This window comes from Schistocerca cancellata, chromosome 9 (assembly GCF_023864275.1).
Source record: "Schistocerca cancellata isolate TAMUIC-IGC-003103 chromosome 9, iqSchCanc2.1, whole genome shotgun sequence".
NCBI lineage: Eukaryota > Metazoa > Arthropoda > Insecta > Orthoptera > Acrididae > Schistocerca > Schistocerca cancellata.
The window spans coordinates 316758198-316785924 of NC_064634.1; the positions used below are offsets into that span (position 1 = coordinate 316758198).

General features: G+C 44.8%; 1 protein-coding gene across 1 annotated transcript in view; it reads left to right on the forward strand.

The window, feature by feature from the left end:
* Positions 1–2162: 2162 nt before the first annotated feature.
* LOC126101383 (tetratricopeptide repeat protein 28) overlaps positions 2163–27727 on the forward strand; it is a 116660-nt gene continuing 91095 nt past the window's right edge. Inside the window, exons 1-3 of the mRNA XM_049912049.1 lie at positions 2163–2240; positions 14209–14382; positions 17434–17685. Of these exons, the coding sequence (XP_049768006.1) occupies positions 2163–2240; positions 14209–14382; positions 17434–17685 (504 nt within the window). The remainder of the gene's footprint in view (positions 2241–14208; positions 14383–17433; positions 17686–27727) is intronic.

Genomic DNA, 27727 nt, shown 5'->3' on the forward strand with positions numbered 1-27727 from the left:
ATACGGAGTACAATACAGGCATCAATCTGCTCAAGAAAGGGAGAGAAAACTTGTATTGTCTGGCGTTTGGTCATGTGCCTCACTTTGTATTACATCAAGCTTCTTCACACCATTGAGAAAAAAATGTAAAAGTCATGAGGTGCGATTCCCCTCTGGTAGTCTTATAACGGGGTTTCCACTACTATACACACAAGCGAAATCATCGTTCGGATTCCAAGTTTTACTCTACTACGTGCCATCTCTCTCTCTCTGTTTCGCGTAGTCATTTCCTTCACTACTGCATGAGCCACTATGGAAAACACCGAGAGTCAATCAAGTTAAGGCACAAAATACGACGTCAAAGGCTGTGGCCGCAAAAAATTGAATAAGACAAGGAGATTCATTATCCTGCGTTCTGCTTAATATAGCCTTGGAAAAGATTCTAAGAGATTCAGGAACCAATACAAGGGATACTGCCCCGTACAAATCAATTCAGTTGCTTGCATGTGCAGGTGATACAATTCCAAGAACGCCAAGAACAATGAAAGAAGCCTTTAAAAGTGTTAGAAGAGCTGCTAAAAAGATTAGCATATAAATAAATGAAGGGGAAAACTAAGCATATGCCTGAAACTAAGGAAGATCCTGCTAAAAAATCCTCATTCATAGAAATTGGTTCATATGTTATGCGTAGTTTCCCTTAACTTGTATCGGAAGTAAACTGTAAGTACAAGGTGACCTCTCAAATCCAAAACCGAATATTATCCATCGACAAGTGCTACCACGTCATCATAAAACACCAGAAATCAAAGTTGGTGTTCGAAAGAGCTGAAATTATAACGTATAAGATTTTAATGAGTCCAGTGCTAACATACACTACTGAAACATGGACATTAACAAAATTCGATAAAAAGCAAACTGGCATATTTGAAAAAAAAATCTTGAAGCAAGATCTTGGGCCAATGGAAGAATATCGTGCCGGGAGGAGAAAATATGGTTTCAGTACGAAGACTGGTTTGATGCAGCTCTCCACGGTACGCTATCTTGTGCAAATCTCATCATCTCCGAATAACTCGTGCAACCTACATCCTTCTGAATCACTCAGTCCGCCTCCACGATTCTTATTCCCATACCTCCCTCCTGTATAAAACTGGTGATCCCTTAGTGCCTCAAAACGTGTCCTATCAGCCGATGCCTTCTTCTAGTTAGGTTATGTCACATATTTCTTTGCTCCCCAGTTCTGCTCAGTATCTCATTGGTTACGTGATCTACCCATTTAATCTTATGCACTCTTCTGTATCACCACATTTCAAAAGCTTCTGAGATTCAACTACGAATTGCATAATTTGTACAGAACGTTACGGTGGGAATGGTCAATATTCAGGGATACGACAGGAATGATCAGTAATAAAAAAAAAACTACTAAACATGAGCTCTAAAATGCGTACCTCAACAGCTATGAACACTTCTTCATCTTCGGTACTGTAAAACAAATCTCTTCTGCCGGCCGGAGCGCCCATGCGGTTCTAGGCGCTACCATCTGGAACCGAGCGACCGCTACGGTCGCAGGTTCGAATCCTGCCTCGGGCATGGATGTGTGTGATGTCCTTAGGTTAGTTAGGTTTAATTAGTTCTAAGTTCTAGGCGACTGATGACCCCAGAAGTTAAGTCACATAGTGCTCAGAACCATTTGAAATCTCTTCTACTGCAACCTCTGTGCTTACCATGTTTTGGGAGGAAGTAGTGTGGATCAAAGCAAGAAAAATGTTTCTACTAAACATGGATTCTGAAGGGCGTATCTTAAGATCTATGAGCCATTGTTCATGTTCACTACTGTGAAACTCATCTCTTCTACCGAACAAATGCTCATATCTTTTAAGGTACGCATTTTAGAGCCTGTGTTTAGCAGCAACTTTTTTCTTGTTGTGATCCATGCTACCCCGCGCAAAACATGGAAAGCAAAGAGGTTCCACTAAAAGAGTTTCGTTTCACAGTATCAAACATGTTACGTGGTCACAGCTCTTAAGGTATGCATTTTAGATTTATTAATTCGAATGATTGTTGTCATATCCCTGAATATTGTCCATTCCGTCCGGGAATGAGCCATACATTTTCAGTTACATTAAGATTAAACGTGGAAATGGGCAGGAGATGTACGGAGAGCCAATGACGTAATGATTAGGAACATGGTCAACGCAGCACCTGAAGGAACTAGGAGAGTTGGAAGACCAGAGCTGATATGGGAAGAAAGGGTCAGAGAGGATGTAAGAAACAGTTGAATTCAGAATTGGAGGAGGTCGGCATGAAACAGGAAGGAATCGGAATACTCTTCAGCTCGAGGGCAAGAAGGCAGCTAATCTTAGAGTGTGCATAGCTGATTACGGAGTGCATGGGCCGCAGCAGATACCGACAGATGGAAAGACTGGGGCAAGATAGATGGAGGACGGTATCAAACGAGTGGTAGAACTGGTAAAGCAGACAGAAGGAAAAGACTGCGCGCCGTCCGAACGGAAGTGAGCAGGAATTTTGTCGGGAGAGGCGCTGTGACGGGCGGGGCATCAGGGTCGTGACGAGCGGCGCGGTATCTGCGCGGCGCTCCCGTTTTCGCCTAAGTGGCAGCCTTGTACGGCATACGGGCCTAACGAGAGTTTATCAAAACGGAGCGTGTACTTATTTCCTGCGGCGCGGGCCCGTGGCCGATGAACCGCAGATAGAAGGCCAATCTTTATAAATAATGCGCTCCTTAATGACTCGGCTTCGGTCTCGTCCTCATTAAAGCCGGCCGGATCGGAGCCCTCTTTAATGACGTGATCTTTGTCGTGAGAGCGAGCTGGGAGGGGAGCCAGCATAGGGTAGGTAGGGTAGGGTAGCCAGCCTGCCCAAAAGCGGCGAGCGCCTCCGATGCACGACCGGTAGACAGCAATCCTAGCGCGGGCACCCCCTCCCAGTGGCTACCGTCGAATAGCGCGATCCGTAGCGAGTGGTCTGCCCCTCCAGGGTGGATATGCGATACGTCGCAGTTCACACAGGTGGGATAGGGTTGTCTGGTCTTTAGAAAATCACAACTATGTGCAACCCGTGCCTCGCTATCATTTTGGCGTGGATGTCATCATGATACTTCTACATCTACATCTACATGACTACTCTGTAATTCACATTTAAGTGCTTGGCAGAGGTTCATCGAACCACAATCATACTATCTCCCTAGCATTCCAGTCCCGAACAGCGCGCGGGAAAAACGAACACCTAAACCTTTCTGTTCGAGCTCTGATTTCTCTTATTTTATTTTGATGGTCATTCCTACCTATGTAGGTTGGGCTCAACAAAATATTTTCGCATTCGGAAGAGAAAGTTGGTGACTGAAATTTCGTAAATAGATCTCGCCGCGACGAAAAACGTCTTTGCTTTAATGACTTCCATCCCAACTCGTGTCTCATATCTGCCACACTCTCTCCCCTATTACGTGATAATACAAAACGAGCTGCCCTTTTTTGCACCCTTTCGATGTCCTCCGTCAATCCCACCTGGTAAGGATCCCACACCGCGCAGCAATATTCTAACAGAGGACGAACGAGTGTAGTGTAAGCTGTCTCTTTAGTGGACTTGTGGCATCTTCTAAGTGTCCTGCCAATGAAACGCAACCTTTGGCTCGCCATCCCCACAATATTACCTATGTGGTCTTTACAACTGAAGTTGTTCGTAATTTTAACACCCAGGTACTTAGTAGAACTGACAGCCTTGAGAATTGTACTATTTATCGAGTAATCGAATTCCAACGGATTTCTTTTGGAACTCATGTGGATCACCTCACACTTTTCGTTATTTAGCGTCAACTGCCACCTGCCACACCATACAGCAATCTTTTCTAAATCGCTTTGCAACTGATACTGGTCTTCGGATGACCTTACTAGACGGTAAATTACAACATCATCTGCGAACAACCTGAGAGAACTGCTCAGATTGTCACCCAAGTCATTTATATAGATCAGGAACAGCAGAGGTCCCAGGACGCTTCCCTGGGGAACACCTGATATCACTTCAGTTTTACTCGATGATTTGCCGTCTATTACTACGAACTGAGACCTTCCTGACAGGAAATCACGAATCCAGTCGCACAACTGAGACGATACCCCATAGGCCCGCAGCTTGATTAGAAGTCGCTTGTGAGGAACGGTGTCAAAAGCTTTCCGGAAATCTAGAAATACGGAATCAACTTGAGATCCCCTGTCGATAGCGGCCATTACTTCGTGCGAATAAAGAGCTAGCTGCTTTGCACAAGAACGATGTTTTCTGAAACCATGCTGATTACGTATCAATAGATGGTTCCCTTCGAGGTGATTCATAATGTTTGAATACAGTATATGCTCCAAAACCCTACTGCAAATCGACGTCAATGATACAGGTCTGTAGTTCGACTGATTACTCCTACTACCCTTCTTAAACACTGGTGCGACCTGCGCAATTTTCCAATCTGTAGGTACAGATCTATCGGTGAGCGATCGGTTGTATATGATTGCTAAGTAGGGAGCTATTGTATCAGCGTAATCTGAAAGGAACCTAATCGGTATACAATCTGGACCTGAAGAGTTGCCCGTATCAAGGGATTTAAGTTGCTTCGCAACCCCTAAGGTATCAAGTACACCACCAGACCAAAACACTAAAGCGCCCAGAAGATATGGTTAGATAATACGCCATCGGCGTGTGTGTATATGACTGGAGTTGCAATCAGTGCTCTGTAACAGATAGAACGGCCTCAATAGTGCATTACTGTTGTTCGTGTTTAGTGTTGCTACTAGACCTAGTAGGGAATATAAGTGGTGTTAAGTATTGTGTCTCACTGTTTAGAGGCACAAAACGCGTGGGTGTTTTCAGTTCGTTACTAAATGCAAGTAAGTAGGAGGCAGAGTTGATAGGAGCTGAAGGAGCCCAGGTTGCAATAATATGTGGTGCGGCATACTGTTAGAGAGAAGCATTATTATTCAAGAAACACATAGTACAATGAAATTACTTATCTTCAGTAGTTTGTAGGACTGCAGCTGCGGCTATGAACTGACAATCTCGAAACATGGAATACCATGAACTAATACAACATATTCTCAGGGACTAAGCCTGATGGGCCCTCCTCAGAGAATCAATGCAAACATTACAGAACTGGCTGAGGGCCGATTATGAAAGTGCGTCTGCCTAGGTTGAAATCTAGCTAAGAAGTGGACGAGGCACACTCCAGTTCCGTCGAGCTGCACAGCCCGCTCGAGTGCGCTGTGCTCGGCAGACGACGGACTGCCAACCTTGTGTTGGCGCGGCGTTGTAGTAGTATCTGTGGCAGTGGTACTACATTAACAGCCGTCAGATGTTGAGTGATCACTGTAAAAGACAGAGAGATGCGGCGTGGTCGTGTGAGACGGCATTATCAGCACCTGACTTGAGAGGGCCTCACACTCTGTCTCCGTTTGGTCGGTTGGTCAACTCGTGCAACATTTAGAGTTGTGGGGCAATCGGATGAGACTGTGGCCCTATGTTGGACTGCATGGGAAGCTGAGAGCAGTCATACTCGTCGTCAAGGTTCTAGTAGACAACGTCTGACCACCACAAGAAATGAACCCCGCATTGTGCACTAAGCGCAACGTAACCCCTTCACATCCGGACCTGCCATCCGAGTAGTAGTAATAGACTCCGTGCAACATTCTCTGTCATCGCACACAATTGATCGGAGACTAGCAGCAATCCGACTAGGAAATTAACGTCCATCGAGCATGCTACCATTAACGGAACCACAGAAACGACTGCATTTGGAGTGGTGCTGTGACCGGGAAGCATGTACCGTTGACGGACGGCATCGCATTGCGTTCAACGATGAATCAGGGTTCTGCGTCACAGCGGATAACCAACGTCGGTGGTAGGGCGGCGACCTGCAGAGAAGTCCCATGCTTCCAATGTTTTGAAGAGGTATGAGGGTGTTATTCCTCGCCTCATGATGTGGACAGCCATCGGGTACGACTTCAGGTCATAGTTTGTAGTCACTGAGAGAACTCTGACGGCACGACTGTACGTCACGTGGTGGCCGAGCGGTTCTAGGCGCTACATTCTGGAACCGCGTGACCGCTGTGGTCGCAGGTTCGAATCCTTCCTCGGGCATGGATGTGCGTGATGTCCTTAGGTTAGTTAGGTTTAAGTAGTTCTAAGTTCTAGTGGACTGATGACCTCAGCAGGTTAAGTCCCATAGTGCCCAGAGCCATCTGTACGTCACGGACATCATGCGTCCTCATGTATTACCAAGCAAGCCGCCAAAATGGCGTCCAACTTGAAGACCTGCAATGATTGTTGTTATTTTGCGTTACCCCTCAGGAGCCAGTGTTGTGGAGCCATTTTTCAGCAGTAAAACACTTGTCCACACACCCGGCGGGGTCAGGGATTTTCTCTGCCTCGTGATGACTGGGTGTTGTGTGATGTCCTTAGGTTAGTTAGGTTAAGTAGTTCTAAGTTCTAGGGGACTGATGACCATAGATGTTAAGTCCCATAGTGCTCAGAGCCATATGAACTTGTCCACACATGGGAGGTGCCCCTATGAACTGTCTGCGTGATGTTGAGGTACACCCGTGACTAGCAAGGTCTGTCACCAACAGGACATGTGTGCGACCAGATCGGAAGTCACCTCCGTCCCACTGCCAGTATCCAGGATGACAAAGACCGTTGTGGGCCAGCTTGGCTCAGGACGGGATACAACAGCTTTATGGCTCGCTTCATAACCGAATCAGTGGATTCACTCAAGTTAAAGGGAATGCAGTGTCATATTGACAAGTGGGCTCATATTGTCATGTTCTTTGTAAATTTGATTCGATAGTGTAATCACTAAAATAACGTCACATATCCTCTAAATCGTGCCGGCCGCGGTGGTCTAGCGGTTCTGGCGCTGCAGTCCGGAATCGCGGGACTGCTGCGGTCGCAGGTTCGAATCCTGCCTCGGGCATGGGTGTGTGTGGTGTCCTTAGGTTAGTTAGGTTTAAGTAGTTCTAAGTTCTAGGGGACTTATGACCTAAGATGTTGAGTCCCATAGTGCTCAGAGCCATTTGAACCTCTAAATCGTGAAATTTCGTTTCCTCCTTCCATTCTGGATACTTCTCTTTTGTCAGGCAGTGTATTTTTGAAGAGTGCGCGAATAGGACTTCTTATTTGGAACTGTTAAAACACGGTTGATACCTCAGCACAACGGCGAAGATCAAGCGTGCTTCCAGTAGGGCGGAGTTCCAGCACGCTTTGCTACTCAGGCGCGTGAGTTACTTGACGAACAATTTTGAGAGTTCTGGATAGGATGTGGTTCAGCAAAATCTCCAAAAACACTGAAGTAGCCACCCCGAAGTCCGGACCTTACCACTCTATACAGATAATTATGGGGAATAATCAAGTCCCAGTGGCTCGGGTAAGATTAATAAAGAAGCTCGCAAAAATGATGAAGGTACTATTTTCGAAGCATAACTGCTGATGTGCTGGGCAGATATTAAGGATTAATGCAGATGCTCTGATCTTTGAGTAAGAATACGATGGAACACATATCTGTTGGATACGTAGTTTTTACATGTAAATTATATGACATACCATTTCCCCAAGGAATATGGCGACTTCTTGGACTCACTGCAGAATGTGAAGTGGTTGTCAAAATATAGTTTTTTGACAGCTGATGTTGCGTCTTACGACTGCTGTTTGCGTTTGGATTATACTCTGAAGTACCAGATGTTACAGCAGGAGCGGCCGTTAATGACGTACTCCTGGCGGGAACCATGTGGAATCAGGAGGGATGAATGGAAGTCGATTCGTGTCATAAATGCTGGTGGTGGTGGTGTCTTGCTAGTTGGCTCTCAAACGTCATCGTGAAGTCACTGACAACTCGAAGAGCATACATGTGATACTAGAGAGAATGCCAATATCTGCAGTAGACACACTATGAGCGTATACTCTGATATGAAAATTGGAAATTTATGGTATGATCTTATGGGACCAAGCTGCTGAGGTCATCGGTCCCTAAGCTTACACACTACTTACTCTAACTTAAACTAACTTACGCTAAGGACAACACACAGAACCATGCCCGAGGGAGGACTCGAACCTCCGACGGGGGAGACTCTAATTTGACACTAAGAATTTGCAAGAATTTGATATACAACTGTCTTTAAAGAAATAAAAGTTGGAATTGAGTTGCTACTACAGTATTTCGGAATCTCGAAGTGTAAAGCACTGCTGACAGGAAACTGGCGGAATGCATCCGCGATTGAGCAGAATGTAATTAGAAAGCTAAAACAGGATTCTTCGTGACATTGTAAACGCATCAGTCCCTGCCGTTTTTTCACTATTTATAGCTTCGCTTTAAGCGCAGGCATGTATAATTTAGTTCCTTTTTTTCTTTGCATGTACAGAGTAGCAAAACAGCCTCGGCAGCGCAAAATCAAAACAGAACAAAGCACCGGGAGTTAAGCTAAGGGCTTGTGGCAGTAGCGTCTTCTTTACTGAAGGCGGTAGCAGGTTAAACCAGTTTGCCGAACTGGAAAGCAGACCAGGGTTCCTCGAAATCAGATACCCGCCTGCCGAGTTCCCGTGCTCGCTCATTGTGAGCTATCAATATATCTGTCGACTGCAATTCCGCGCGTTCCCGTGTGTGCGGCCAGGGTAATACGGGGTCGCTTCTGCCTCCTTTGCTCGAATTAAAATGTCTTCAGTTTTGCTTCACATTACCTGTCATTTCTTTCGTTTCCTTACTCTTCTGGGAGCCATTTAAATTCGGTATTAAAATTCTGTACATGATTTTTGTTTTGTATTGTGTTCTTGGTTACTCCCATTCCTACCGTACATTTCATTTCATACATCCACATGTTGCATTATTTGCTCATATAAACGTGACATTTATTTGGTGAGTCTACACTTGTCCACCCGCACACAACCCGTCTCACCTATCCCTTACAGTAAGGGACATCGTTTGTTGATTCTTGTAGAGGTCTGCATTCCTTCTGCGCCTAAACTCGCCCTCTTCTGTCCTCGCTGCATCCAGGTATTTTTTTCAAAATCTTTCTTTCCTTGTTTACTATTTCTCTTGGTGACGTTTGAGTACATACTTTCTACAACAACAAATTTTCCTAATTCTGGAGGTGTGTTGTAGTGTCTGATTTTGACGGTCATTCAAAGATTACTCCTACAGTTCTTTGCAACTTCCAATTTTATCAGTTTCGTTTCACTACTTTGTGTCGAATCCATTGATCTGCGTAATTTTATGCAACTACTTTACTTATCAATTTCACTAATTTTCCCGTAATCTTACTAACGCTTCAGGTAAGGTCACGACTTCTTAAAAGACATTTGAAATCTAAGTTTCTCGGTTAGTTTTTATGGGAAGATTATTTGTAAAAGAGTTGCTATTAAATGCCTATAAAATAAGTCGTTTTAGTAACATACGCCGAACTCCACTTCCACTATCTTCTTTCTCCTAGAATCTTTTTACTCTTTTTCAGAACATTATTAAAGAGAACAAGAAATCAAAGTCTTGTTTAATGCCCGTCCTAATACTGGACTCGCCCAAAATCTTCCGTGAATTTCGTTGAAAATAATAGTTTCAGTTACAGTCAGTGACAGCTGATACAGAGCAGTATACATTTAGAATTTGGATGTTTGCTTTTAAAGTCCAGTCTCATATATTTACATTCATGGTATGCACTACACATTTTAAGTAATGACTAATGCAATATGGTGGCTTAAACTATTTTAGCCCTTCAAAGGTTCAAGGGTGTGTAAATTCCTAAGGCATCAAATTGCTGAGTTCATAGGTCTCTAGATTTACACACTACTTAAACTAACTTATACTAAGGACAACACACACACTCACACACACACACACACACACACACACACACACACACACACACACACACCCATGCCCGAGGGAGGACTCCAACCTCCGGCCGGAGGGGCCGTGCAATCCGGACATGGCGCCTCAAACCGCGCGGCCACTCCACGCGACTTTTAACCCTTCATCCGTGAAGATTGTCCAAGACCGAAACCGGTAGAATTTGGGTTTAAAATAAAATCAGCTGATGGTTCAAATATGCAATTAATACATTACTTAACGGCTGTTGGCAGTCAACTTCCAAAAGTGTTTACAACAATTTTTTTCTTTTTTACACAGAAATTTCTTCATGTCAGTTTATTTTTGGACCATCATTTATACAACCCGTTCATTTCCTTTTAATTTTGTGTCTCTGAACTTTGTCGTAGTCTTCGCGTTTTTTTTTTTTTATTTTCGGCGGAAACATCTTCATGTTTGCATACATACCAGACATCTTCATAATGTGAGCTGCATATTCCAGTCAGCCTGCAGCTACAAGTTTTGACGTCCGCCGCCAAATTTACTGATTTTTAATTAACGTGTCTCATCAAGCTATCCCTTTTTCTAGTAATGATTCTTCATAAATTTTAATCTTTGCTTATTATATTTGACTTGTAACCCGTATTACTACCTCTTTTCAATGAAAGTTTCCTGTTTATTAGCTCAAGTGATCTTCGTTTATTGTATGTTTCGGCATAGTCATCTTCAGTTACTGTTAAAGAGGTAAAAAGAAATACGCTAAAGAACTGCATTCCAATACTGCTTGAGTTTTGATCGAACAAACTAAAACGACAGCTGCCAGCACAGCACCACTAAGCGAAACTGGAGGGAAACTGCCGCAAGGTGGCGCTAGTGCGAAGCTATTTTATAATGCTATTAACATTTCATTTTTTATGCGCTTTTAATGTAAGTAATTTTTTTATTTTCTTTATTTTCATCTTTTCTGCAGTGTCTGAAGATAACTGTGCCTAGACATGTAATAAATAAACGTCTTTTAATCGATATAGAAAAATATTAATCAAACAGCAATACAATCGCAGATTAGTAGGCAGAATTTGTAAACCAGTAAAACTGGTAAGTGGCCTAGCATGCGGCCAAGACACACGACCCTCATTTCATATTCATGTTCACCTATGAAAATGTTGCATGGACTTCCGCTGCTGCCACTGTTCACCGCTCCCTATTATCTCACCTGCTCATAAATTTCCAGTTCCTCGTCAAACAGCAATTTTCCTCTCCTACATTCCCTGTAAAATTAAGTCCAAACACCCCATTGTATCTCTCATGGTCGGGAACCGTGAGCTGCTGCCGCGACCCTATCGACACGTCCCATCTTCCTCTCCTAGAGTAACTTACAACACTGCCTCCCCCCCCCCTCCACTTCATATCGTGAAATCATTACCGAGCTTTGGTCCTCAGATAAGCCCTTGTCAATCCTACTGCTTTTACTCCATCCTTTCCCTGCCTAGTTGAAACCGTACCTGCCCTCCACACTTACCTTACCACTCAGTTCTCTCCAAAACTCAGCTCAACGTCTTTACTACACCACCTTCTCCAATCTCACGTCTGTACCCAATCCTCTCGCCTGGTTTTACGAGAACCTTGAACATTCAGCATCTCGACAGATCAAAAACAGCTCACATTACATATGCTTTAAGACAAAAAAGAAGGTAAGTAAACGACCTACCACGAAGGAATTATCCGAATGGGACGGAAATTGGTAAATGTGATGTACATGTACAGCTAAACAAATTATTACCGTTTCAAAGACATTGGATAATTGTTCAAGACAAAGAGCTACAGAAACTGAGTAAGTCAATAACGCTTTGGTCCCCCTCTGGATCTTATGGAAGTAGTTGTTCGCTTGGCACTGATTGATAGAGATGCTGGTCCTCCTGATGGATATCGTGCTAAATTCTGTCAAAATGGTGCATTAGATCGTCAAAATCCCGAGCTGGTTGGGGGGCCCTGCCTGTAATGCTCCAAACGTTCTCAATTGGGGAGAGATCTGGCGACCTTGTTGGCCACGATAGGGTTTGGCAAGCACGAAGACAAGAGGTAGAAACTCTCGCCGTATGCGGGCGGGCATAACGTTTCTGAAATGTAAGCCCGGGATGGCTCACTGTAGAGGGCAAAAAAAGGGGCGTAGAATATGCTGTAATGGTGCGGCTGATGACAACCAAAGAAGTCCCACCGATGTCTGGAACGTCTCCGCTGATCTTCGGCCCTCATAAGACAGTTCTACTCCAGTCAATAAGACGTGTTTGGAGACGCCCTGGATAGCGATCCGACAACCAGGAGTGATGCTCTGGGGTGCCATTTCTTTTCATAGCAGGACTCCTTTAAAATGGTTCGAATGGCTCTAAACAGTATGGTACTTAACATCTGAAGTCATCAGTCCCCTAGAATTAGAACTACTTAAACTTAACCAACCTAAGGACATCACACACATCCATGCCCGAGGCAGGATTCGAACCTCCGACTGTAGCAGTCGCGAGGTTCCGGACTGAAGCGGCTAGAACCGCTCGGCCACAGCAGCCGGTAGGACTCCTTTGATTGTCTATTCTCGGCACCCTTACGACACAGCAGTACGCCGACGATATTCTAAGCCCCGCTTTTTTGCCCTTCGTGGCAAGTCGTCCTGGGCTTACATTTCAGCATTTTTGCTTCAAAGTGTATATACAGGAAAATGTCTTTTTATGTTCTTCAGATCTGATGTGTCTTCTGCAAGTGATCGGCGTTTCTAACCACCCTGATAAATGGCGGCGCCGTAGTGAATCCTCAAATGGCGCCTATGCAAGAAATTCTTTACAAGCAACGTGCTGTACCTGAATTCTTGTTTGTGGAAAAAGAAACTGCGGTGAACATCCATAAACGTCTGTGTGCAGTATATGGCAATGACGCAGTTGATAGGAATAATTTTGGGCAATGAGCTGAGAGACTTGAAGTGTCAGGAAGAGCAGAAACTGAGCTCCACGATCGGCCACGTTTTTGACGTCTTGTCACAGTCACTGATCGCGACGTGGTGAATCGTTCGGATGCCATTATTCGTGCAGACCGGCCCATCCCAACCCGGCAGTCGGCAGTGAACGCTGCAGGTGTGTGTACAATGGCTAAGGCTCTACGACATTCAAAGGAGTGCTCAAGATGGGCTCCACGAATGCCCACAACAGACCACAAGACTCAGAGAAAAACCATCTGATCTGAACTGTTGGAGCAGTTTGAGGCCTTTCTGTCTCGGATCATTTCAGGTGACATGTGGGCGCATTACTATGAATCGTAACGAAAAGGCAGTCACTGGAGTGGCATCGGCAGTCAACAAGAAAGAATAAATTCGAGATAGCTCTCTGTGCTGTCGAAGTGACGATGACAATCTTTTGGGATAGTGATGACGTCATTCTCGTGGGTGATTAGGCAAAACAGTCAACCGGTAATACCGAGGCATGTGTGAAAACTATGAAGAAAGTCAGTAACCGCTGCCGACGTGTTCGGTCTGATCGGAATCCAGAAGAAATCTCGCCAAATTGATTTGGAAATAATAGCCTTAGTCACCCGAAAGCCCAGATCTCGCGAACAGAGGGAAAAAGGACAGCCATACTTTCTGCATACAGGTATAGAGCTTTAGCTTCAGTGACACGCCACGGCGACTTCTTTGCTGCACCAGATACAGAGCGAGCGAGAGCAATTGAGAACGCTGATAGCATATCGAGGCGTTGAAACACACACGGTGAAATTTCCTGGCATATTAATGTGCCGAACCAAGACTCGAACTCGGGACCTTTGCCTTTCGCGGGCAAGTACTCTATCATCTGAGTTACCCAAGCACGACTCACCCCCCGTCCTCACAGCTTTACTTCTGCCAGTATCTCGTCTCCTACCTTCCAAACTTTACAGTAGTTCTCCTACGAACCTTGCAGAACTAGCACTCCTGAAAGAAAGGATATTGCGGAGACATGGCTTAGCCACAGCCCTAGGGATGTTTCGAGAATGAAATTTTCACTCTGCAGCGGAGTGTGCGCTGATATGAAACTTTCTGGTAGATTAAAACTATGTGCCGGACCGAGACTCGAACTCGGGACCTTTGCATTTGGCGGGCAAGTGCTCTACCAAGTGCTCCGCACTTGCCCGAGAAAGGCAAAGGTCCCGAGTTCGAGTCTCGGTCCGGCTCACAGTTTTAATCTGCCAGGAAGTTTAATATCAGCGCATACTCCGCTGCAGAGTGAAAATCTCATTCCACACACGGTGAAGGTTATGTAGCGCGCCGTGCACGCACTGTGAGAAGATCACTGAGCCGAATATCTCGTGCTGGACGTTAACCTCTCAGGCACGGAGCCGTGGTCAGCGCCTGTGCGAACATCTGTCCTCAGGAGGAGAGAAGAAGACGCGCCGGCGCCTTTGTTAGAGGGTCGCGGGGTGACTCGGCTGCGGGACCATTGTCTTCTGTCTTCTGCGTTGGGGGAGCCTTCCGGCTGGCGGCTGCAGGGGTCGCCGCGCTGACCCCTCTGCTCTTCGCGGAAGAGTTACGAGTCGCGCCCCGCGCCGTATTTGAAATGGACATTCCTATCTGTGGCGCGCCTCGCCTTTTTATTCCGCGCGCCGGCGGGCCACGTCTTTTGTTTGGGAAATTATAAGGTGCCGAAACGCCGAAAGAATGTCCAGGCGTTATCGAAAAGGACGCGCTCAATAATCTCGCCCATCGCCTCTCGCCGAGTTATGGCCCACGCGGAACCCTCCGACCACGCCTCTCGCTCTCCGCGATTAGAATTTCTATCAGGTCAGTAACCCTAACTGTAACGGAAGGACAAGGATTTTTGCACCGGTACAGTCCTTAAAAAAAAAAAGCGTAGGTACACTGAGGGTGACAGAAGTCATTGGACAGCGGTATGAGCATATCGAGATGGCGGTATTGTCGCGTACACAAGGTTTAAAGGGGCATTGGCAGAGCACTCATTTGTACTTAGATGATTCTCGTGAAAAGTTTCCGACGTGATTATGGACGCAAGGCGAGAATTAATTGAAAGTGGAATGGCAGTGGGAGCTCTACGCATGGGACATTCTATTTCGGAAAGTCAATATTCCGGTCCACAGTGTGAAGACTGTGCCGACAATACCACGTTTTAGGCATTACCTCTCACCACGCCGACGGCCTCCGCTTAACAACCGAAAGCAACGGTGTTTGGGTTGATTTCTCGCTGCGTGACACAACCGCAGAAATCAGTATGGAATGTACGACGAACTTATCCATTAGGAAAGTGTGGCGAAATTTGGCGTTAATGAACTATGGCAGCAGACGACCGACGCGAGGGCCTTTGTTGACAGCACGACATCACCTTCAGTGCCTCTCCTGGTCTCGTAGCTGTATCGAATTGACCGTAGACGATTGGAAAACCGTGACCTGGTGAGATGAGTCCCGATTTCAGTTGGTCAGAGCTGATGGGAGGGCTCGAATGTGGCGCAGACCCCACGAAGCAATTTGTCAACAATGAACTGTGCAAGATGGTGGTTGCCCCGTAATGGTGTGGACTGCGTTTGCATGGAATGAACTGGGTCATGATTATGTTGGCTTACTTGGAGACTATTTGCAGCCATTCATGGACGCCATCTTCGCAAGCAACGAAGGAATTTTTATGGTTGACAGTGAGCCATGTCACCGGGCCACTGGTTTGAGGAACATTCAGGACAACCCGAGCGAGTGATTGGGCCACCCAAATAGACCGACATGAATCCCATCGAATATTTATGGACCATAATCGAAAGGTCAGTTCGTGAACAGAATCCTGTAACGGCAAAACTTTCGCAATTATGGGCGGCTATGGAGGCAACATGGCTCAATATTTCTGCAGGAGACTTCCAACGATTTGTTGAGTCCACGCCACGTCGACTTGCTGCACTACTCCTGACGAAAAAAGGTCCGAACGATATTAGGAGGAATCCCATGACTTCTGCCACCTCACTGTAGTGCGCGTGTCGACCTCGAGACCTGCATTCGATGAATTTAACAAGAGCGTCCATAAGCCATGCTCTCTTTTAAACGTGAGCAAAGACGAGATACCGCTCGTAACAAGGAAAAAGGGCGATCGCTATACGTCACACTCTCTCCCCTGTTACGTGATAATACCAAACGAGCTACCCTTTTTTCACCCTTTCGATGTCCTCCGTCAGTCCCACCTGGTAAGGATCCCACACCGCGCAGCAATATTCTAACAGAGGACGAACGAGTGTAGTGTAAGCTGTCTCTTTAGTGGACTTGTTGCATCTTCTAAGTATCCTGCCAATGAAACGCAACCTTTGGCTCGCCTTCCCCACAATATTATCTATGTGGTCTTTTCAACTGAAGTTGTTCGTAATTTTTACACCCAGGTACTTAGTTGAATTGACAGTCTTGAGAATTGTACTATTTATCGAGTAATCGAATTCCAACGGATTTCTTTTGGAACTCATGTGGATCACCTCACACTTTTCGTTATTTAGCGTCAACTGCCACCTGCCACAGCATACAGCAATCTTTTCTAAATCGCTTTGCAACTGATACTGGTCTTCGGATGACCTTACTAGACGGTAAATTACAACATCATCTGCGAACAACCTAAGAGAACTGCTCAGATTGTCACCCAGGTCATTTACATAGATCAGGAACAGCAGAGGTCCCAGGACGCTTCCTTGGGGAACACCTGATGTCACTTCAGTTTTACTCGATGATTTTCCGTCTATTACTACGAACTGAGACCTTCCTGTCAGGAAATCACGAATGCAGTCGCACAACTGAGACGATACCCCATAGGCCCGCAGCTTGATTAGAAGTCGCTTGTGAGGAACGGTGTCAAAAGCTTTCCGGAAATTTAGAAATACGGAATCAACTTGAGATCCCCTGTCGATAGCGGCCATTACTTCGTGCGAATAAAGAGCTAGCTGCGTTACACAAGAACGATGTTTTCTGAAACCATGCTGATTACGTATCAATAGATCGTTCCCTTCGAGGTGATTCATAATGTTTGAATACAGTATATGCTCCAAAACCCTACTGCAAATCGACGTCAATGATATAGGTCTGTAGTTCGATGGATTACTCCTACTACCCTTCTTAAACACTGGTGCGACCTGCGCAATTTTCCAATCTGCAGGTACAGATCTATGTTCGAACACAATAGGGGGAGGGGGTGTCTATGTCTTCTAAAATCCTGCTGCATATCGACGTTAACGATATGGGCCTGTAATTTAGTGGATTACTCCTACTACCTTTCTTGCATATTGGTGTGATCTGTGCAACTTTCCAGTCTTCGGGTACGGGTCTTTCGTCGAGCGAACGGTTGTATATGATTGTTAAGTATGGAGCTAATGCATCAGAATACTCCGAAAGGAAGCTAATTGGTATACAGTTTGGACCATAAGACTTGCTTTTATTAAGTGATTTAAGTTGCTTCACTACTCCGAGGATATTTACAGAGTTACTCATGTTGGCAGCTGTTCTCGCTTCGAATTCTGGAATATTTACTTCGTCTTCTTTTGTGAAGGCCTTTCGGAAGGCTGTGTTTAGTAACTGCTTTGGCAGCACTGTCATCCGCCTTTATACATGTGTGTACAATCCCCTGCAGGTGGAGGGCACCGCGGAGCTGCCGGCGGCGAGTCGCGCGCTGTTCCTGGAGAAGGCGCGCCAGAGCAACGCCGCGTGCCAGGCGGGCGACTACGCGACGGCCGTGGCGCTCTACACGGACGCGCTGCAGCTCGACCCCACCAACCACATCCTCTACTCCAACCGCTCCGCCGCGCTCGTCAAGATGGGACAGTTCGCGCAGGCGCTGCAGGACGCGATCCGCGCGCGCGAGCTCAACACCAAGTGGCCCAAGGTATTACGTTCACACCAGGAATAGCACTCCTCGTTCGTTCGCTTTGCTTCTAATCAGTCGTTCGAGTGGCTTCATGCTGCTCTCCTCTTCTCGTGAAAAATTCTCATTCTTGTGTAAGTAGTTCTTTATCGCCTGTTTCACGTAAGCGAATTCCTATTTAAAATCGACTACCTGCCAGCGCGTAAATCAGCCGACAATCGCTTCGGTGACGTGGAGTCAGTCATCAGTTGACTGTGCCATCTACATCTACATCCATACTCCGCAAGCCACTTGACGGCGTGTGGCGGAAGGTACCTTGAGTACCTCTATCGGTTCTCCCTTCCATTCCAATCTCGTATTGTTCGTGGAAAGAAGAACTGTCGGTATGCCTCTGTGTGGGCTCTAATCTCTCTGATTTTATCCTCGTGGTCTCTTCGCGAGAGATACGTAGGAGGGAGCAATATACTGCTTGACTCCTCGGTGAAGGTATGTTCTCGAAACTTCAACAAAAGCCCGTACCGAACTACTAAGCGTTTCTCCTGCTGAGTCTCCGTAACGCTTTCGCGATTACTAAATGATCCTGTAACGAAGCGCGCTGCTCTCCGTTGGATCTTCTCTATCTCTTCTATCAACCCCATCTGGTACGGATACCACACTGCTGAGCAGTATTCAAGCAGTGGGCGAACAAGCGTACTGTAACCTACTTTCTTAGCCGGCCGAGGTGGCCGAGCGGTTCTAGGTGCTACAGTCTGGCACCGCGCGGCCGCTATGGTCGCAGGTTCGAATCCTGCCTCGGGCATGGCTGTGTGTGATGTCCTTAGGTTTAAGTAGTTCTAAGTTCTAGGGGACTGATGACCTCAGAAGTTAAGTCCCATAGTGCTCACAGCCATTTGAACCATTTCGAACCTACTTCTTTTGTTTTCGGATTACATTTCCTTAGGATTCTTCCAATGAATCTCAGTCTGGCATCTGCTTTACCGACGATTAATTTTATATGGTCATTCCATTTTAAATCACTCCTAATGCGTACTCCCAGATAATTTATGAAATTAACTGCTTCCACTTGCTGATCTGCTATATTGTAGCTAAATGATAAGGGATCTCTCTTACTATGTATTCGCAGCACATAACACTTGTCTACATTGAGATTCAATTGCCATTCCCTGCAGCATGTGTCAATTCGCTGCAGATCCTCCTCCATTTCAGTACAATTTTCCATTGTTACAACCTCTCGATATACCACAGCATCATCCGCAAAAAGCTTCAGTGAACTTCCGATGTCATCCACAAGGTCATTTATGTATATTGTGAATAGCAACGGTCCTACGACACTCCCCTGTGGCACACCTGAAATCACTCTTACTTCGGAAGACTTCTCTCCATTGAAAACTTGCTGCGTTCTGTTATCTATGAACTCTTCAATCCAATCACACAATTGGTCTGATAGTCCATATGCTCTTACTCTGTTCATTAAACGACTGTGGGGAACTGTATGGAACGCCTTGCAGAACTCAAGAAACACGGCATCTACCTGGAATTCTTGTTCAAAATCGACTACCTATCAAAATAAGAATATGATTACTAGTGTGGGTATTAATTTAAAAATACCTGCTGTTAATGTAAACCCTACTGCATTTGGGTCTTCAGCTCCCATGTTTCATGCATCGACTGCCAGCGCGTAAATCAGCGGGCAATCGCTTCGGTGACGTGGAGTCAGTGATCAGTTGACTGTGCCGAGTGTAGAGTTCTTTAATCTTGAGTGCACTGCACTGTGCACATGTGTAGAAGTAGGGGACTGCGACGTTCTCTGCTAACGTCGGAAAGTTAACCTAATCTCGCTGAGCTCGCTCGTGCTATAGTGAAGGATTGTGTGCTTTTGTGTCTTCTTAATTCATGACAAATTGCCTAGGCTGCACGGCAACATCATGTTTTGCCTACTGGTGTTTTCCCCCAAAAGAGACCTAATATCAGAAAGTGAAAAAATATATAGGTTTCACGATACCTGGACAAATAAAACACTTTTATATTCTGCATAAATAATAATAACGTAAATAGATAAACATGTCAGTGATAACTGCTCCAACTCTAAAAATGTCTCCATTGAAGCAGAAAAATAATTTTCGATGTTATTTGGCATTTATGAAGAAAAGAGACAAACGATAAAGTAAAAACGCTATATGTACTGCCATCTAAATATTGTTCAATGTGCTTGTATTTATTTTCAAAAGCCGGTCTCGAGGCCGAGCGGTTCTAGGCGCTACAGTCTGGAGCCGCGCGGCCGCTACGGCCGCAGGTTCGAATCCTGCCTCGGGCATGGATATGTGTGATGTCCTTAGGTTAGTTAGGTTTAAGTAATTCTAAGTTCTAGGGGACTGATGACCTCAGAAGTTAATTCCCATAGTGCTCAGAGCCATTTTATTTTCAAAAATGGTTCAAATGGCTCTAAGCGCTATGGGACATAACATCTGAGATCATCAGTCCCCGAGACTTAGAACTACTTAAACCTAACTAATCTAAGGACATCACACACATCCATCCCCGAGGCAGGATTCGAACCTGCGACCGTAGCAGCCACGCGGCGCCGGACTGAAGCGCCTAGAACCACTCGTCCACAGCGGCCGGCGTATTTATTTTATTAAACAAATAAATTACGATGTTTCGAAGTTTGGCAGACACTTTTCCATTTTCTTCAGTTTTCACCATTGTGAAGACATTACAGTACACCAATATTAAGCACATTCGCAATGAATTTTGCTCTGGTTGTTAATACCCTCTACTACCATTGCTAGTTAATTAACCCAATTACCACATTCCAGGTTACTGCAAGAAGTATGGTTCCTTAAATCGCAGTCCCACAGCAGACAGAATTCAGGACTTCCGCATTTTTGGAACCGACGTGTAAACACAAATGATCACTCGTGAAAAGCAGGGAGTTTCAGTATAAGAATAATACGCTACGGGCGCTACAAGTCCACCTGCCACGAGTAGTCGAGTGAGAAAAGAAAGTCGTTCACGTAAAAGGGTTTTAAGGCAGTATGCCGGCCGGAGTGGCCGTGCGGTTCTGGGCGCTACAGTCTGGAGCCGAGCGACCGCTACGGTCGCAGGTTCGAATCCTGCCTCGGGCATGGACGTGTGTGATGTCCTTAGGTTAGTTAGGTTTAATTAGTTCTAAGTTCTAGGCGACTGATGACCTCAGCAGTTAAGTCGCATAGTGCTCAGAGCCATTTTTTTAAGGCAGTATCTGACACAGCAGATACGATTTCCGCCACCGATGAGTGCAACTACATTTATCGCTGAACTCGCCTACATTCACTGCAAGAATTTGGCGGAAACCAAGACGGCGGAAATAAACAACTTGCGCTAAATCAGAAGGGCACGAAAAATACAAAGTTCTGGAAATAGGCCACTTATGCTACGTAGAAGACATGGTAAATCCAGAATTTGTCAGGAAAATCGGAAAAAAAACATGCAGTTAAAATGACTGGAAATATAACTAGATAAATATTGTGTGAAATTGATGATGTGAAAAAATACACTACTGACCATTGAAGTCGCTACACCACGAAGATCACGTGCTACAGACGCGAAATTTAACAGACAGGAAGAAGATGCTGTGATATGCAAATGATTAGCTTTTCAGAGCATTCACACAAGGTTGGCGCCGGTGGCGACACCTACAACGTGCTTACATGAGCAAAGTTTCCAACCGATGATTTCTTACACAACAAACAGCAGTTGACCGGCGTTGCCTGGTGAAACGTTGTTGTGATGCCTCGTGTAAGGAGGAGAAATGCGTACCATCACGATTCCGACTTTGATAAAGATCGGATTGTAGCCTATCGCGATTGCGGTTTATCGTATCGCGACATTGCTGCTCGCTTTGGTCGAGATCCAATGACTGTTAGCAGAATATGGAATCGGTGGGTTCAGGAGGGTAATACGGAACGCCGTGCTGGATCCCAACGTCCTCGTATCACAAGCAGTCGAGATGACAGGCATCTTATCCTCATGGCTGTAACGGATCGTGCAGCCACGTCTCGATCCCTGAGTCAACAGATGGGGACGTTTGCAAGATAACAATTATCTGCAGGAACAGTTCGACGACGTTTGCAGCAGCATGGACTGTCAGCTCAGAGACCATGGCTGCGGTTTTACTTGACGCTGCCTCACAGACAGGAGCGCCTGCGATGGTGTACTCAACGACGAACCTGGGTGGACGAATGGCAAAACGTCATTTTTTTGGATGAATCCAGGTTCTGTTTACAGCATCATGATGGTCCCATCCGTGTTTGGCGACATCGCGGTGAACGCACATTGGAAGCGTGTATTCGTCATCGCCATGCTGGTGTATCACCCAGCGTGATGGTATGGGGTGCCATTGGTTACACGTGTCGGGCACCTCTTGTTCGCATTGACGGCACTTTGAAAAGTGGACGTTACATTTCAGATGTGTTACGACCTGTGGCTCTACCCTTCATTCGATCCCTACGAAACCCTACATTTCAACAGGATAATGCACGACCGCAAGTTGCAGGTCCTGTACAGGCCTTTCTGGATACAGTAAATGTTTGACTGCTGCCCTGGCCAGCACATTCTCCAGATCTCTCACCAATTGAAAACGTCTGGTCAATGGTGGTCGAGTAACTGGCTCGTCACAATACGCCAGTCACTACTCTTGATGCAGTGTGGTATCGTGTTGAAGCAGCATGGGCAGCTGTACCTGTACACGCCATTCAAGCTCTGTTTGACTCAATACCCAGGAGTATCAAGGCCGTTGTTACGGCCAGTGGTGGTTGTTCTGGGTACTGATTTCTCAGGATCTATGCACCCAAATTTCGTGAAAATGTAATCACATGTCAGTTCTAGTATAATATATTTGTCCAATGAATACCCGTTTATCTGCATTTATTCTTGGTGTAGCAATTTTAATGACCAGTAGTGTATCTAAAGTGGTTGATGTAGCCTACTTGTCTGTCCTTTGAAAAAAGTGTTGTGACAATCCAAGTTAAAACACGCTGCTTGGAACTTGAACTGTGCTGGGAGAATATGTTCAAATCTGCAGAACACGAGGTTGTGATAGCAAAACGAGGTGGTTAATGTTGGCACGTGATGGAGGATTGAGTTAAACCTGCCCACCACAACTGCAGCACCATTTTAAAGAGAACAACTGTTAATTTACTGTTTTCATTATAAATTCTTGTAACGCCTAGAAAGTAAGGCTGAAGCGCAATAAATAAATAAACAAGTTTTAATTACAAGCTATTGATTTATCAAGGATAACATGTCGTTTCTTTCATAAAAAAGTCGGCTATTTCCACTATCTTTGGAAACTTTTCCTGCTCTTATAAACTAGCAAGTTGGCTCATTCGAAATTTCCAATTTTTTCGTCCAGATTCAAATTTGACTTTTCGTTCTTTTTCGACAGATTGTCTATTTCTGCCATCTAGGGTTTTGCAGGTATCTTAATTCAGAACATTCGGCTCTTTCTACTACGTTGTTTATCTTTCTCCTACAATTTTAGTGGAAGAGATGAAGCGCGTTGCCTGCAACACCATCAGAAGTGACATCTTTTGTGCCACAGACAGGAACAATTGTGACGGGATCTATCTTACCTATTACATACAACATTTTCCGTAATCTTTTTCCATTTTCCAGTGTTGTCTTCGCCTGCAATTTTCGCATCCGATGCTTCCCTGAGCACTAAGCCAGCTACTCCTGGATGTCACAGGACCTATCTCACTAACGTGCCCCTTATTCTAGTAAACAGTCTCCATTACGTTATAGTTCTTTTTGTATTTTATCTGTCAGCTTGTAATTTAACATCCGATGCAGCATTTCTTTTAAAATGCTTGCCACGTTTTCTTAACCCAATTGCCACGTTCCACTTCACGGCAGTGTTGTGCTATCAGGCAATACACTTTTATAACCTATTTGTTCATTTCTATGTAGATATGTGGTACTAGGAGCTCACTTCTGTTGTAGAAGGCTTTGTAACACCTGCGCCAACCTACTGATCCATTTACTATAGGTCATCCTGTGCAATTTAGTTTCCTAGATAGAATTATTTACTTCTCCTGCTCTTGTGTTTTTCCACTTTCATTATTTTGGAATTATTTATTTCTCCTGCTCCTGTGTTTTCCCAATTTCATTTCTGTGTCCGACCTTTTCTATGTACTTATCCTGCTAGTCTTCATCACTTTCTTACTAGCATTCCTTGTTCTTAACTCATACCATATGCTAGCTATGATGTCCACTCCCTTCAAAAGCTTTTGTACCCTTCCTAACACTAGGCCAGAAGTACTGTTACATCATCTGTGAATTTCAGTATTAGTATCTGTTCCCTTGCACTCTTGTACCTAACCCCAAAATTTTTTTCAGTTCTATCCGTGCTTCTTCGAAACACAATGTACACAATGTTAAGCTGCAATTCTCCGTAGTTCAGTCATCTGGTTCTGTGACTCATCGCCTTTCATCGCATCATGTCGAACGTCTTACACCACTTTATATAGTGGATTGACTTATCTACGATCACATATTTTATCACGATAGCCTGACTTTCCTTTATTCTTCGTTGCATTACTATGTACAACGGTTAAAGAACTGAGTTTTGAATTATCGTTCCTGAAACCAAACTTATCGTTCATTATCTCTTCAATTTTTCTTTCTATTCTTCTATACATTATTCTAGTCAGAAGCTAATAAAAGTAAGATGCCTATAATTTTCACACTCATCCACTTTTATAACTACCATAACTCAATATTGCTGTCCTAGAGTAACCGTTTCATGGTGTAGGGTACGACAATGATTTTGAAATACTAGCAACATGGGGCTCCTTTCTCTAAGGTTAGGAACAGTACGTGAAATTGGTGCAAAGTTCAGCTCTGCTTCAAAATTTAATGTATGCTACTAAATTGATATTTCTCCCTATTTATTTCAGGTGCTCGCTCAAACTCCCGCAGATAAACTTTGGAATACGCTGCAACTGAGGGTACACGTTTACGACCGTGTTACGTAATATCACACACTCGACACGATATCACACGAGTCGGAACCATAGGTGGACAACACTTTCCTATCGACAAAATGGGATTCGACTGTAACGTGCCGAGTCCCACACTACACAAAGATGGGTGAGCTTCTTTGATCTTCGAAGGAATGAGCAAACAAAACTATCTGACGACCGGTACGGGGGTATTGGTTCTTCTTACGACTGACCTTCTCAACGAAATAAGTTGGCTGTATCACTTAACAGCAATAGCCTATGTGCCTTCTCTTAAAGGGAAAATATTCTTAATCAATATCGTACCCTGGATCTAAGCTGAGGATTGGGGCGAGGAGCGGAAGGGAGCAACTCGTATTAGTTTTTTTGATTTCATGTCTAATAGTTCTGGGTACGCTCGCTACTGCTCACAAGGGAACCTCCCCATCGCACCCCCCTCAGATTTAGTTATAAGTTGGCACAGTGGATAGGCCTTGAAAAACTGATCACAGATCAATCGAGAAAACAGGAAGAAGTTGTGTGGAACTATGAAAAAAATAAGCAAAATATACAAACTGAGTAGTCCATGCGCAAGATAAGCAACATCAAGGACAAATGCGAGCTGAGGAGTGCCGTGGTCCCGTGGTTAGCGTGAGCAACTGCCGAACGAGAGGTCCTTGGTTCAAGTCTTCCCTCGAGTGAAAAGTTTAACTTTTTATTTTCAGACAATTATTACCTGTCCGTCACTTTTTTGGGAATGATTATCACATCCACAAGAACACCTAAATCGAGCAAGGTAGAAGAATCTTTTTACCCATTCGCCAAGTGTACAAGTTAGGTGGGTCGACAACATATTCCTGTCATGTGACGCACATGCCGTCACCAGTGTCGTGTAGAATATATCAGACATGTGGAGGAATCGGTTGACCTATGACCTTGCGATCAAATGTTTTCGGTTCCCTTTGGAGAGGCACGTCCTTTCGTCTACTAATCGCACAGTTTTGTGGTGCGGTCGCAAAACAGAGACACTAAACTTATTACAGTGAACAGAGACGTCAATGAACGAACGGACAGATCATAACTTTGCGAAAATAAAAAAGGGTAATCTTTTCACACGAAGGAAGACTTGAACCAAGGACCTCTCGTTCCGCAGCTGCTCACGCTAACCACGGGACCACGGCGCCTGTGGGCCCAGACTGTCCTTGATGTTGCCTATGTTGCACATGGACTACTCAGTTTGTATATTTTGCTTATTTTTTTCGTAGTTCCACACAACTTCTTCCTGTTTTCTCGATTGATCTGTGTTCAGTTTTTCAAGGCCTATCCACTGTGCCAACTTATAACTAAATCTGAGGGGGCTGCGATGGGGAGGTTCCCTTGTCAGAAGCGCCCATTACAAGTGCCGCCTTTCTTCAGACTGATAAAGAATTGATATATCTATCTATGTAGCGGAGCAAGATTCGAGTTCTGTTTGTGAAGGTGTACTCACCATCACTCTGCTCAGCTGAAGGGAATACCTGCGTTGTTGGTCAGTCTTCTGCGCGCGCATCGTGCCCGGATTGTCATCTGGCAAAACTTTTTAAACCATCTTTTCGGCAATGTAAACCCCGATGAATTACACACAGTGCTTTGAGTGCTATCAAAGCTTACTTTTCATTTGATCATCTCCGGGCCGCGTGCATTTATCCGCTTGCCGACGCAAAACTGTATGCGCTTTGCTTCATCTCAATTAAGCCTCCTGAATTATTCGTCCAGACACAAATAGCTGTGCGTTATCACCAGAAAAATAACGAGCACTTGCCTCTCTTTAATCGGTGCCATAATTAAACTGCAACGGAAAGGCCAGTTTGAAAGTCCCTATGGTTCCTGACTTATAAACACACACTGATTTTATAACTGCGTAATGTCTTGGAGGAAGTCACTTTTCTACGTACGGCGTTTTATTTTGAAATAACCACTTTATTTTATGTTTTAGCGGTTTGCTATTTTCGCCGATTGGGCATTATCGAGTTCCCTGGTGATAAAAACAATACGCAACATCAAATGTTATGGCAGCTTAAAGAAGAAATAAAAAATGAAAATTATGTATATATGAACACTTGTTCATCTTCGATACTGTGAAGCAAATCTCTTCTACTGCAAGCTCTTCGCTTTCCAAATTTTAGGGGGACGTAGTCTAGGCCAAACCAAGCAAAAAATGTCCAGTAAACATGGGCTCTAAAGAGCGTATCTTAAGAGCTATGAGTACTTGTTCAGTAGAAGAGATGCGTTTCACAGTTGCAAAGATGAATACGTACTCATAGCTCTTAAGGTACGCACTTTAGAGCCCACGTTGACTGGACAAGTTTTCCTTGTTTTGGTTCATACTACCACCTCTCAAAATACGGAAAGCAGAGAGCTTGCAGTAGAACAGATCTGTTTCAGAGTATCGAGGATAAAGAACTGCTCACAGCTTTTGGGTATATGTTTTAGAGCCCATGTTTACTGAGACTTTTTTGCTTCCGGTATTGTGTAGTTTCAACTTTATGCTTTTACGCCATTACTTATCGTATACTCCGTATACAGACTTACATGCCTTTGTTACTTCCATCGCCGTAAAAGAACTTTATAATGCGTGTAGCATGATGCAGTCCACATAGCTGTGTTGAGCTCCAGTGACCAACGGGGTGAAGTAACCCAATCGCTAAGTCACATAATAAAGTGGTCATTTCAAAGTAAAGCACCCTACGCAAGAAGATGACTTTCCCTAAGAAATTCTAAGATCTATGTCTTTATTTTGTGATGTGCCGGAGCACTTCTAGTATTTTGGCTGTACACCTTGAGGCTTTCCCAACGTCGTAAATGTTAACGAAGGTCTCAGACGTTATACTGGACAGCGTTGGTGAAACCTCGCTATGTTTTGACGTTGCACCTGCTCCTCACCACCAGGCAACAATGGTGATCATTGGCGGAAGACCCCAGGTGGACAGTACACGTTGTGACAAAACACAAGTGCCAAAATAGCTCCCTGCCCAGGTCTGCCGCCAATGACCAGCATCGTCGGCTTAAGATGACGGTCACGTGCACGGTGCGAGGTTTTCAAC